This window comes from Elaeis guineensis, chromosome 1 (assembly GCF_000442705.2).
Source record: "Elaeis guineensis isolate ETL-2024a chromosome 1, EG11, whole genome shotgun sequence".
Lineage (NCBI taxonomy): Eukaryota > Viridiplantae > Streptophyta > Magnoliopsida > Arecales > Arecaceae > Elaeis > Elaeis guineensis.
In genome coordinates this window covers 17656320-17669668 of record NC_025993.2, presented here as the reverse complement: position 1 = coordinate 17669668, position 13349 = coordinate 17656320, and the positions used below count along the sequence as shown (strand labels likewise).

Genomic DNA, 13349 nt, shown 5'->3' with positions numbered 1-13349 from the left:
ATTCCAGAGTGGCAGGATATGTGCTATCGATTATTAGGATTTCAATCTGATGCGTAGTTTTTTGATCATTCACGATTGAGGATAGAGTGTTTGGATAATCATTATCGATATTTTTACATTAGAGATGATGCACCAGAGGAGATGGTGCGACAGCATGTCAGAAGCTATGTACTGCGATTATTAGGGGATGTCTTTTTACCTGATACTTCATCAAACAAGATGAAGTTGATATTTTTACTATTATTAGAGGATTTAGATTTTACTCATAGGCTTAGTTGGGGCAGTGCAGTACTAGCTTGCCTGTACAGAACTATGTATCAGGATTCTGCGGCAGACCAGTCAGAGATCGAAGGTTATCTTGTATTATTGTAGATATGAGAAATATAAATTTTAATTTTTTATATTATATTATAGCTCTGATTGGACATATCATATATGATTTTTTTTAAATTGGCAGATTTGGACATGGGAGAGGATATCGACTATCAGTCTATTGCGGAGACAGTTGCTTGAGATGTCATCAGAGCAATATGATTCTGATATTCTATTCAGATTAGACGTACCTCTGGGACTTAGGTATACAAATATTAATTCCATTACTTACAAAATTTAATTACCGATGAATTTTAATTAATGTAAATATACTATCGAGCAGATGGAACATTACATTCGACATTCATCATGTGTCGACAAAGGTGGTACGAGTTTATAGAGATCAATTGGATATATTGACTGATACATGTAGATAGATAATTTTAATTTATATACATATAATTTTATAATATTCATAATCTATTGAAAAATGAGCTTACTAATCCGACTTTATGTTTAACTCTATTAGTTTTTGTGGAAACTATACATAGATCATATATTGTCCATATTACCACAGAGTTGCACAGATGGACATGATATATAGACTGCTAGGATACTGCTTATTTATTTTGATGTGGTGGAGTGACACCTTCCAGATCATGTACTACAGTAGTTTGGGTGGATTTAGGGTATCCTAGAGCAGTTTGATACCAGCCAGCAACTTCATCGTATTGATCGATGAGAGAGAGCTCATATTGACTGACATATCAAACATACACAGTATATCACTATTTGGAATGCACGACAAGATCATATAGTTCATGATGATAATATATTAGAAGGTCATCCATATACCGAAGATTACATGACTTGATTTCTTAGCATTACAGTATCGGTCATCGAACAGCCACGGTATGCAGTTTCAGGGTATGAGGGTGAGAGTTCTACTGTGCGCATGTTGGTAAGACTTTGAAAATTATGTCTTATATCAATCTTATATTTAATTTTAATTCATTAAATCTTTATTTTACCTCTTATCATTTATGTAAAATATTTTATATAGCTACATTATATCTTTATTTTATGACCTATAATGTATTGCTAATTTTTTTTATTATGTAGACTGATCGTTTGTCAGGTCTTATGTTGGACACTCATCGTGCTTTATCTGCGATTTGATGAGGACGATCGGATCTGGATACTGCGGGAGATGGAGAGATCATGTTTAGAGACATTGACGGTGATTGGAGCATCCTATGCGCTAGATATGAGATATACACCATCACCACATGCTCCAGATATGCCAGCACCATGTATTTCGCAGATGTCACCATCACATGTTGTACATATACCACTATATTTTGATCCACAGATGCTAGGGCCTTCATCTTCCTACATGCCCCAGATGACAGCACCGGATCCGAGTTGGCATCATGATTCTTTATCTAAGTGATCATATTTTTTTGTTCCAGACCCATCATTGGATCCATATGAGGGGGTTGAGGGGGTCACTCAGGTCGTAGATGCTCCAGCAGCATCTGTTATTCCTAATATGCATGTTCAAGAGATGTCCACTGTTATAGGAGAGGAACCATCACAGGTGATAGAGGAGTAGGAGCGACCGTTGAGGACCTTCGTGAGAAGATCCAAATAGCCACGGGCACCACGATGCCCTTATAGGACTTAGTATTTTTTGGATTTGTATTACTATGGGATTTTTTTTGTAAACTATATACTTTTGTTCTATCTTATACTATTCATTATTATTTTTATCAGAGTTTTAGATATCTTGCTTGTTCAATCCAAATATTAGGATGTTATATGATTTGTCATGATTTTTACATGTGTCTCGAAAAGAAGTTGAGGAAGAAATGTCACATTAAAAGAGCTATCTAAATTAGATTTCAAAAATAATATCATGCATCAAAAAAATATAAATAATAATAAAAAAATATATCACGTATCCAAAAAATTGGTTTAAAAAATATAAATAAAATATATCATGAACTGAAGGTTAAGACGAGAAAAAAAATTATCTTAAAAATATTATGTGGATATATACTACTATTTTTTGATCTACAGATGTTAAGGACTTCATTTTCCTACATGTTTCAGATGACAGCACCATATCCGAGTTGGCATCATGACTCTTCATTTGAGTGGTCTGATCTTTTTATTATATATCTATCATTGAATGCAGATGAAAGGGTGAAGGGGGTCACTCAGCTCGTAGATGCTCCAACAGGACCTATTGTTCTTGATATACATGCTCAGGAGACATCCACTGATATAGGAGAGGAACCATCGCATGTGACACAGGAGTAAGAGCGACCGTTGAGGACCTTCTCAACGGCCATAGACACTACGACATCCGTATAGGACTTAATTTTTTTTTATTTGTAGTATTGTGGGATTTTTTTTGCAAACTATATATTTTTGTTGTATTTTATATTATTAATTATTATTTTTATCAAAGTTTTAGATATTTTATTTATTTAATTTCAAGTATTAGGATGCTATATAGTTTGTCATGATCTTCAAATGTGTCTTGAAAAAAATTTAAAAAAATTATTTAAATTAGTTTAAAATCATGTATAAAAAAGTATAAATAATAATAAAAAAAATATACTGCATCTAAAAATTGATGTAAAAAATATAAATAAAAGAAAAAAAAAGAAAGAAAGAAAAGTAAAAAAAATATCATTAAAAATATCATTTTGTATGGTATTTTAAAAATATAATTCAGAATGATATTTTTAAAAATGTCATGCAGGATGGCGTTTATAAAAATGTCATGCAGAATGGTGTTTCTAAAAATACCATCTTGGATGGTATTTTTTTTAATTTTTTTTTCCTTGATAGGTGTCCAGGTGGGTGCTAAGTCGGATGAAAAAATATTATTTAAAATAATATTTTATAAAATTTATATTATTTAGATAAATAAATTGATATGTATATTAAATTGATAAAAAAAAATTAAATCGAATTAATACGGCAAAGAAATAGTCCATGAATATAATGCCAGTCTACCATATTTGTCCGGTTGCTTCTACAAACTTTCGACCCTACGGATAAATAGCACACTGCGCTGCAGCAGTAAATTAAAACGAAAAAAAGAATCAAAGAATGGCAATGGCAGCTGGTGCCTGGAATAGTGGGATTATTATCCCACGCTTCTCGTCCTCCTCTCTACCTCGTTGCCGTCCTCCGGCGAAGCCCTCGGTCCTGCTCGACCCTAAAACCCCAAACATCTGTTTCGCCTCCTCGTGGATCCAGAGGAGGAAGACAACGCCAAGGAGCGTCTGCTTCTCTTCACGCCCCGATGGACGCCCCGAAGCCGAAGAAGGAATCGAAGCCCTCGACGATGCGCTCCTCTCTTCGGTCGGACTTCTTCTTCTCTCATCCTTTCTCGCAGTTATTTCGTTTATTAGAGATTAAAAGAGACCACCTTTCATTTTAGAACTTTGAATTTATCAATGGAGGAAATTGGCAGGAATTTTCTCTGGGCGTTCCGAAAATTTGCCCATTTTATCGACCAAAAAGAATAAAGTTACATTTTTTTTGGTCGAATTTAATTATATCTACGGCTTTTATCAAGAGAAGCCCCTATGGAGAGGGAGAGAGACCATTAATCTTGGAAATGTCTTCTTTTTCCGTCACTTTAACTGGACTTAGGGTTCATGGCAGGTCCCATTCTTGCCTAGAATTATCTTCACTAGTAAGCAGCCTCGGGTTTAGCAGGGGCCCGCACGAGGTTTCTAGTAGAATTAGAGTTGCAATAGCTTACAATTACTCCTTGCGATGCTCAAGATCCATAGGAATTAGGTTTGTCCCAATTTGTTCTTCGATTTTTTCACGTTTTGCAGTTACCCATTTGATTCTCGTATTACTGAAAATAGCCATTACATTGAGGAAGATATCTTAAATGCTGATTCATCTTGCTTGGACCTGTAAAACTCACTCAACTAGAAGGTTCATTTCGAAAGCTTCTTGGCCAAAAGAAGAGTGTCACTGGTTGATAACTTGATGATGATCTTTTGATCTTTATTGTAGAGGCAAAAATGCAGCATAGTATTCTGTACGAGATCGGCTGGTTTATTCTGTGAACCACATCCCACAGTAATGTCAATCTTTGGTTAGATATATTTGGGGAATCAAACTGATTTAGTCTGGTGCCTCGAAACATGATAACAGTAGATTGCTGCAGTTTGTGCTTGAAACAGGAAACAAAGGTAGTTTAGGGTCAGTTTGTATTTCTTTTGTTTTTGAAAATCCTAGAAGAAAATGAACCGGACTGAACAACATGTACAATCAAACTCTTTTACTTTTTGGTAAATTGCTTTTGAAATCTTCAAAGCATTTGGAAGTAAAGATTTATTTCTTTGAAAAAAGAATGAAAATAGAAGCAAGGAATAGCAGCAGTTTCCTGCAAATGCTCTCTTAGATATCAATCTTCAGGTGGTATTTCACTGATTCATATAGAAACAAAAACACAAAAGCAGCAATTATGCGAAACAGGCTCTTACGTTATGGATTAAGGTTCTTTTGACACCTTCGGCAGTAGACATTTTCATAAAAATTATTGATTTCCCTTTTGTCTTCTTGTTTGCAATCATTGTGTTGTTGGACAATTTACAGTGCCATATGATTGTTTGATTTCCTTCTAAATTTCATAGGTCATTAGAGTTTGGTTTTCCATCTATTCTCTTTCATGATGATAGGGCCTTATAAGAATCATTTCAGATATTCAAATGTCACTCTAGAGGAAATCTTGGAGGCATCTACATATGGAGGTTGGAATGTTAAATCATAAGATGTTGGGTAGAAGATTAAGAAACCATATTCATTGGAATGCATCAAACTGAATCATATATTGGTGAACCAGGCCGGATTAAGATGAGTCAGATTTGACTTTGGTCATCCATATAAGCTGAGGCTTGAGCTGGGCATAGATCAGAAATAGCATAGCAGTGTTAATGTGGCTCTTTGTATGGTGTTTATGTTGTTTTATGTAACGGTGTTTAATATTGTATTCCATGTCTTTGCTTCACAACATGGACACTCATGGTGGGTGAATGTCTCCACCTCTCAAACTCCTTCAATTTCCTCTTTGACATGCACAGCAAATGCTCAGATCCTAAAGGCAATCTTTATGAGAGTTATGAAATAGTCCTAGACTAATATATTGTAAGTCCTGACAGTAAAATAACTGACCCTTCTTTGTTTCTTCTAAAGTAGGGATCTTATATTCTTGTATTTGTTATATGTTTCTTTCTTTCCTTAGGAAACTAAATGGCATATCCAATCTACTCGAAAGGATTTAGTAAAGCTGCCATCACTACAAGCCATGAATCTTTTAGATTTGTTGTGTATGTTTGGGGATGCGTTTGTAATCGTCAAAAGTTATTTCGAACCTAAAAGCAGAATTTTAAGTCTTTGGCTACAATCCAAAAATAATATCACATTTAAGATCCCTCAAAATATGGTTTATGTAAAGCTGATCTCCTCCCACTTTTCATAGATGTAGCACCAAAAGCTAAATATCGCGTTTGTGGGAAAATAGCTTTTTTGAGAAAAATTATATGTTACCTTCTCAATTCGTATGTCTCTTTTTCCCACTTTCTTATCAATCAAGACTTTTCTTTCTTCAGATTAATCTTATCTCATCTCCATTCATATCTTTGATCAATCTCCTCTCATCTATATATACATCCTCTTTTTTTTGATTTCTAGGATTATTAATCTCCTCTCATCTCTATCTACGTCTTCTTTTGTCCGACTTTCTTGTGTATTAGGATTCTTTTTTTTCTTTAGATTAATCTCATCTCTAACCACATCCTCGATTAATCTCCTCTCATCTCTTCCTTTTTATCTGACTTTCTTGTGTATGAGTACTTTTTTTTTCTCACATTGATCTTCTCTCATCTCCATCCACGTCACATCCCCTTTTTGCCGACTTTCTCCATATTCGCCTAATGACACGAAGGGAATTTTGAAAGAAATAAGAAAGTCAATGGATAACTTTAAAAAAAAAGTACAAAAAAAAATATGAAAAAAATAAAATAGCAAATTTTGTATCCAAATAATTTTATAATCATTTTAGATATTCGTCCTTTGTGGTCATTTGTCATTCAAAAACAACTTTTGGGTCTATTAACCAAACATACAGCAAATTATTTCTATAGCTTTAAAATAGTTTGAGGATATTGATAGCCAAATAAAAAGCTGTTTGTTCCAAAGCGGTTTTTGACATCAAAACACAGCTTTTATTAAAAATTGCTTTTTGGTCAAAAGCTATAGTATCTCCAAACAGATCCAATTGTATCTTTAGTAAAAGTTAAGCCCTAGAAAACTCTGCTTGCAAGACAGCTGGTACTTATCTCAGCAGCAGAGACACCATTATCTCATTCCTTCATATGCTATAACTTGTCTATTATTTTGTCACTGATTAATTCTAGGTTTTATGCTGGGAACTAGCTGTCCTTATTTTGATGCCTCTTTTTCTACACAACTGATCGTGGGATTGAAGGCAGAGATAAGAATAAACTGAGTATAAAGAAAAGAGGATTGCAGTTGTTATTAGATGATCAAGGGATCAGAAATGATGATGGACACGAACAAGAGGTAGATAGGAGACTGAACTGTCCAAACAAAACAGAGACCTCGACCATTGCTACTGCTATTTTTTAATGGAAAAGATTAAAAAGGAAAAATCAAGTGAATGAAGAAGTTGTCGAGCTTGTCGACTATATTGTGGTATAAATATACCTAATGAGAAACTTAGGTGCTGCATATAGTTCAAAATTTATTAGATCATTTCTTTTCATTGTCAAATTGCTAAGCCTCTGGATAACCTCTATTTAGATCATAAGCAAGTTTTTTTGCACTAAAATGATGGCTACCTAAAAGATTTTGCCTGCATTAGTAACCTTGCTGTACTGACTTGTACCATCTTGTACTGATAAGCTACCAATATGGTACTAAGGTTCAGTTCGGCATATGAGCTGAACTAGTCTGTACTAATATGAACTGAGCAAAATTGCCTTATACCATCTGGTACCGACCCGTACCAATCCGATTTCTAGCAGTATCGTGACTGAGAGTGAGAAAAAGTGTTGGAAGCCTATCTTTCTATAAGTGCGTGTTGCACTATACCAACTGTAATGTACTGGTACAATTCTCGGTATTGGTTTTATGAACCTTGTTGCCCATCTTCTTTCCTTTTCAAGAGGGCTATAAATGTTAAGTGGTGTTTGATCATCTTGACGTAATCTAGATATATGCACACACACACACACACACAGATATATATATATATATATTATTTTGTAAATAATTGCTTATGTCATACTTTCTTTCTATGTTGATCTCTTGTATCATTAAACATTACACTGATGCATGTACAATAATGATCATCTTCAACCGGTCATGAGGAGTTTTCAAATAGTGAATGGTGCTTGACTTGTGATCTGTACCTACGGTGTGCATATAAATTTATTGGATGTGCCATCTACACCTATTCTCAAGTTATTAAAGGCACAATAAGCAACCATCTAATGTTTCTCTCCACAGCCTAGAAAAGATAAATATTGATCACAAGCGTGAAACTTCCAAGTCATATTGCATCTAGCTTTAGTTTTTTAACCAATGGTTTTTTAATGTGCAATAGTCAAAGTCATTTCCCAAATTCTAATTGAATGCTTGAAGGAAAAAAAATTACAAAGACACTAGGGTCCATTCACGTTTCCATCTTTGCACTCTCAAGATGAAAACCCACTTAATTATGGTTTTCGTGGTCCAAGATATGCGAAGTTTTAATGTTGCAAAGACCTAAGAGAATTTTTCTGTATGGTGTAATGTTATCCTTTATTGGATGATAACTGGTAAATGAAGATGCTTCATGAATATAAAAGAAGAGTCACTTGGCCTAGGAAGGAGACCATAGATGTGCAGCCTTGGTTTTGAAAGTATGTTCTTTTTTAATTTTTGATTGTTCTCTTTATCTCACAGTCCAGCATAGATTCATAGTAGAACTTACCATCTTTACATGCTTCTGTGCATGTGCAAAACAGGATGATTTCGGTTACTTATGGAAATTGGCAGCTGGGTCTGTTGGCAGTGGTGCAGCCATTAAATATGGAAGTATTATTTTCCCTGAGATAACAAGGCCCAACATATTACAAGCTCTGCTAATGGTTTCACTACCAGTACTGGTGGCAGTTCTGATCTTAATCAAGGAGAGTAGAACAGAGAGCCAAAGGGAGGATTTACTCTAGCACTAATATGGAATCCATCCTCTGATAAAATCCACATGACTTCTGATATTTATGCTTCCAACTTTTAACAGATTTCCGTTCATCGTTCATAATTTTATATATGTGAACGTTTTTTGCTTTTAAAAAGTGACTGGGATTAAATATTGATGTGATGGTGTCAGTGTAATGCATGATAAAGGACTCCATCTATGTAAAATTCTGGTTTTATTTTCTTTTCTCATCATTTAATTTTTGGTCATGTTTTTCAGTTTTGGTGGGCTGATTGCGCTATACAGTTTGAGAAGATAATAGAGCTGAAGTTTATTTTGGGTTAGCTGATGCCTTTCTTTTTCATATTTCTTCCTCGGATGTTAGTGTTACTGAGAAAACCCCAATAGAACTGATGGTTCAAGTATGATTAAAATGCTAGAGTACAAGGAAATGTTTATCTTGTAATTTATATATTAGTGCTATGGGGATATCAATTGCAGTCCCGTTTCAGTTGCAATATTTGAGGAGATTGAAGCATGAAAGACTTTTTGTAACCCCAGGAATTCACTTGTGTGGGTCTTCTTAGTTACTATTCTTTTGGCTATGTAAAACAAGGTCCTGTTATATTGTATGTCATCTTTTTTACCTTTTCATCATCTATTCTTCCTGTATAATGATAGCTTTTCGTTGATCCTTGGCATCATGGTAATCTGGCAATTCATGGTGCTCAATTTCCCCCGTTTGATTGAATTGCACCGGACTATTGCCACAACTTTATACCTGGAGATCTCAAACAAATTTTTTTTTCCCCCCTAATCCGTTCTCCAGTATTTTAGATTAACTTGTAGATGTGTTTGTTTCAAGCCGATCAGAAGCTTAAATTCATAAATTCTAAAGAATAATAAGCTTAGACATTTTAGGGTGCGTTTGGTTATGTTTTTTTATTTTTGATTTTTAAAAAATATTTTTTATTTTTTTTGATTTTTGCTATTGAGTAAAAGTAAAAAAAAGTAAAAGGTATGTTTGGTAACTATGTTGCTATAAAGCAAAAGGCAACATTTGGGAACGGCAGGTGGAAAGCTCGATGAGGAAGAAAGATTCAGGAAGGAAGAGAGGAGAGAGTGGAGAGGTGAAGAGCTCGATGAGGGAGAAAGATTCGGGTTCTTTATTTTTTAGTTTGACATTTTGGACGTGCGAAAGTAAAATAAAAAATAAAAAAAAAAATTTTGGAAAGCAAAAATTTTTTATTTTACATATAAAGTAATTATTTTAATTTTTTTAATTTTGATTTTTTACTTTTTATAGGATTATCAAACATTATTTTTTGATTTTTATTTTTTAAAAATTTAAAAAAATATATTTTTTTAATGTCTAACCAAATGCATTCTCAATTTTTCAACCGTTGCCGAATAACGTGATCCACCAGTAAAACAAACGGGTGCGAATAGGCATATCCAAAGAACATCATATGTAGATAGATTCAATGGTTAATGCAATTTTTTCACATGCAAATATCGTGTCCAAATCCAGCTAAAGATAATTGTATCATAAGCCTATGTGCACAAGCAAGTATTCAGATTCCCTCTTTTTCTACATGCAGAGTTCATGCCAAGCTTCCTTTAAAGTTAAATGTGTGCCCTAAGCCTGTTTGCAGAAGCACGTAATTGGGATTCCCATCTTTTTGACATGCAGAGCTCATGTCAAAAAGGGAAGAAAACAAAGATTGGAATTCTAGTGCAGAATCATCTGCGAGTTAAAAGCAATGAAGAACGGTCCAGTAGGAATATATTACAAGAAAGAGATAACAAGGTAGCTGATCATGGTTTACACAGATGTCATGGTAATGTTATTGAATACTAATTTTAAAAATGGATATGTTATATGTCCTTGGAGTTGGAATTATTCTTCCCTTGGTGGAAGTAAACGAGTTGTCATCTAAAGCTGGGCGTCCAGAGGATTTAGAATTTAGATCATCCGCGGGTTACACGCGTTTGTTGGACGGTAGGAAAGTGGATTTTCTGCTGACATTCGTACCAGGTTTTTCCACCCACCAAAAAAGTACGAGATTTTCTGACCGTTGAAGAGGTTTCTCCACGCAATGAACAGTAAGCAACCGTTTCTTGTTGCAAGGCCGTTAGGAAGATTTTGAAACCGTTGGAAGCATATGATATTTCTTTTTGGTCAAGGAAAAATTATATAGACATCCTTTTAATTTTTCTTAATTACTTACATCCCAAATATTTCGATTTTTTTTTAATTAGATTCTAAAAATTGTGAATTGGTTGCAATATGGTTCTGGCGTCCACCCAAGTTCTAACACCATAAACAATGATTATGAAATGACTAATATATTTTTGGATTTTTGTTTCTGTACTAATCCAACTTTTTTTTTTTTTTCCTATCTAGCCAATAAGGGTAGTGATGGAACTTTGCCTAATTTATTTCACGTGACAAAAAGAATCCTTATGGAGATGGATGGTTGGATCCTGGGATCTAATTAAAAGAATTAGAAATTTTGAATATAAATATAAATTATGAAAAGCTAAAAATGTGCTGCTGTAATTTTTCATTTGTTAATGTGAGAACCATATGATATCTTGCCTATAAAGAAACTACCATCATCGATTACGTAGGTCAACGGCGGCCAAACAAGGACATCTAAAAGCCTCTATTGATTTAATTAATTTCAACATATTTCTTGGTCAACTTTGTTGCCAATTCAAAATCAAATTTAGCTGTATGATTTCGTACGGCACCCCCTCGCTGAGATGTGTCAGCTTAATTACGAATTCCCATAACCCAGGCCCAGGCTTTCTAGAAAAGAAAAGGAAGGGCATTATACTCCATGGTCCGATAACACAAAGCTTGGGGAGGTCTTTAGAAATTATAGAATAGATGACATGTAGGCCAACCACCAGTGAGAGGACCGTTATTATACTTTTCACGCGGTTTTGTGGGACCATCAGTCTCTCCCTATCACGCGTACACTACCCTTTCTACAAATAACTCTCCTCCCCACGTCGCTTTAAAGGGACTCCACCCCTCCCTGCCCTCTTCTTTCCTTTATGAGTCCCTCTTCTTTCCCTTCTCCATCTCCCCAAATAACTAATAACCTCTCTCTCCTCCCCTCCCGTCCCCTCCTCTCTTGTCCTGTTCTTCTAAAATTAACCATGACTGCCCTCCTCTTGTTTGCCATCCTCTTCACTTGTGGCCTTATCAATTCCGTCTTCTTTTTCCACCCTTCAAAGCTCTTGGCATGGCTTTGTTCGATTCTTCGTATAGCTTCTTTTTCTCCAAAGCCAAAAGAGAAAGCTCCCAAGAAGGATGACAACGAAGTGGTAGTTAGCAAGGTGACGGTCGAGAAGCCCAACCTTGAGACGATATTCGCCACCTTCGATAGAGATGGCGACGGCTTCATCACTGCGAAGGAGCTCGAGGAGTCGTTCAAGAGGTTGGGGATGTTCAGCACGAGAAATGAGATCATGAGCATGATGGAGAGGGTCGACACCAATGGAGACGGCCTCATAGACCTCGAGGAGTTTAGAGAGCTCTATGATTCGATAGGAAGAGGCCGAGGACTGGGTCAAGGTGGAGAAGATGGTGACGAGAGAGTGGAGAGAGGTAGATTGGAGGAGGAGGAAGAAGAAGAAGATGAAGAGATGGAGTTGAGACATGCCTTTGATGTGTTTGATGAGAACGGGGATGGACTGATAACGGTGGAGGAGTTGGGATTGGTGCTGGCTTCTTTGGGGTTGAAGAGAGGGGCCACGGTGGAGGACTGCAGGGATATGATAAGGAAGGTGGATTTGGATGGGGATGGCATGGTGAACTTTGAGGAGTTCAAGAAGATGATGAAGGGTGGGAAGGTCTTTTGATGGTGCAAGTGTGTCACTTACCTCTGCAGTATTGGGGAGATCTGTAGTCAGTGGACATGGTTGTCTCTCTTCTTTGCTATAAAGGTGTCTGTACCTTCAAAGAAACTTATGCTAACTTTTTTTAACTTTTCTTTTGTTTGTTTGTTTTTTTTTTTTTTTTTTAAACTTTTTCTGGATGGGGGTGGGGTGGGGAGGGGAGGGGCTTGGTATTACAATGTAAATGAAGTTTAACTTCTTTGGATGTATAACAGTTTTTTCCCCCATCATTTGTTTCTTATCTTCGTAAAGTTCTCTTAGATGCTTCTTTTGTTCAAAATTCCCTGCTTAGCTCGCCAAATGGAATGGGTATATAAAACTGTCTATTTGGGGATCATATTCTGATTTGGCCAACTTGTTTATTTGGGACAAGACTTGTTGATTATGGTATAAAGTGCTTTTTTTGTGGGTTCATGATTGGTGCTTATGAAGGATGGAGGGATGCATATAAAATCTTATCCAATTCCTACTTGATCTTGTATTCTGTCAAGTATAATTGAGACTCTTGAGGCTGGCTTACCAACATCTGATCCATAAGCTCCAATTAGTCCAAGCCCATAAACAAAGTGTCCATTCCCATTTTTCAGATGTGAAGTAACTAGGATATGTAAATCAAAGGGAACTTATTAGACCTAACATGGATTAACCAAGGATTCACAGGAGGAATCTAACCTAATCCAACCTATCAAGTTAATGGGTCAGACCTGGTCTCAATTCTAGATCTAAACCACTTTGGGACCTTGAAAACCTGACAAGATTCAGTTTGCTAGCATCCCAGCTTGGCAGAGAGCGTGATCAGTAAAAAGCCAGGCATAAGACAATATCAAACTCTAGTGGACCATATAAGCGACCTGCATGTCTGAGTGAGGGCAGTTGGGGA

General features: G+C 35.7%; 1 protein-coding gene and 1 non-coding gene across 2 annotated transcripts; both read left to right on the top strand.

Moving 5' to 3' along the window:
- The first annotated feature begins 3367 nt into the window (after positions 1 to 3367).
- Positions 3368 to 9216, top strand: LOC105033555 (uncharacterized). Its single transcript, XR_012138333.1, has 2 exons — positions 3368 to 3693; positions 8837 to 9216. It is a non-coding gene; the product is annotated as an uncharacterized protein (transcript).
- A 2362-nt stretch (positions 9217 to 11578) lies between these two features.
- LOC105033554 (calmodulin-like protein 6) lies at positions 11579 to 12558 on the top strand. The gene has a single exon (XM_010908418.4). It carries the CDS (start codon positions 11624 to 11626, stop codon positions 12431 to 12433), a length of 810 nt encoding a protein of 269 aa, XP_010906720.1. The 5' UTR covers positions 11579 to 11623; the 3' UTR covers positions 12434 to 12558.
- The last annotated feature ends 791 nt before the right edge of the window (positions 12559 to 13349 follow it).

Bases quoted from the DNA above. Each gene is read 5' to 3' on its own strand.
- LOC105033554 (XM_010908418.4), top strand. From the start codon at position 11,624: ATGAGTCCCTCTTCTTTCCCTTCTCCATCTCCCCAAATAACTAATAAC.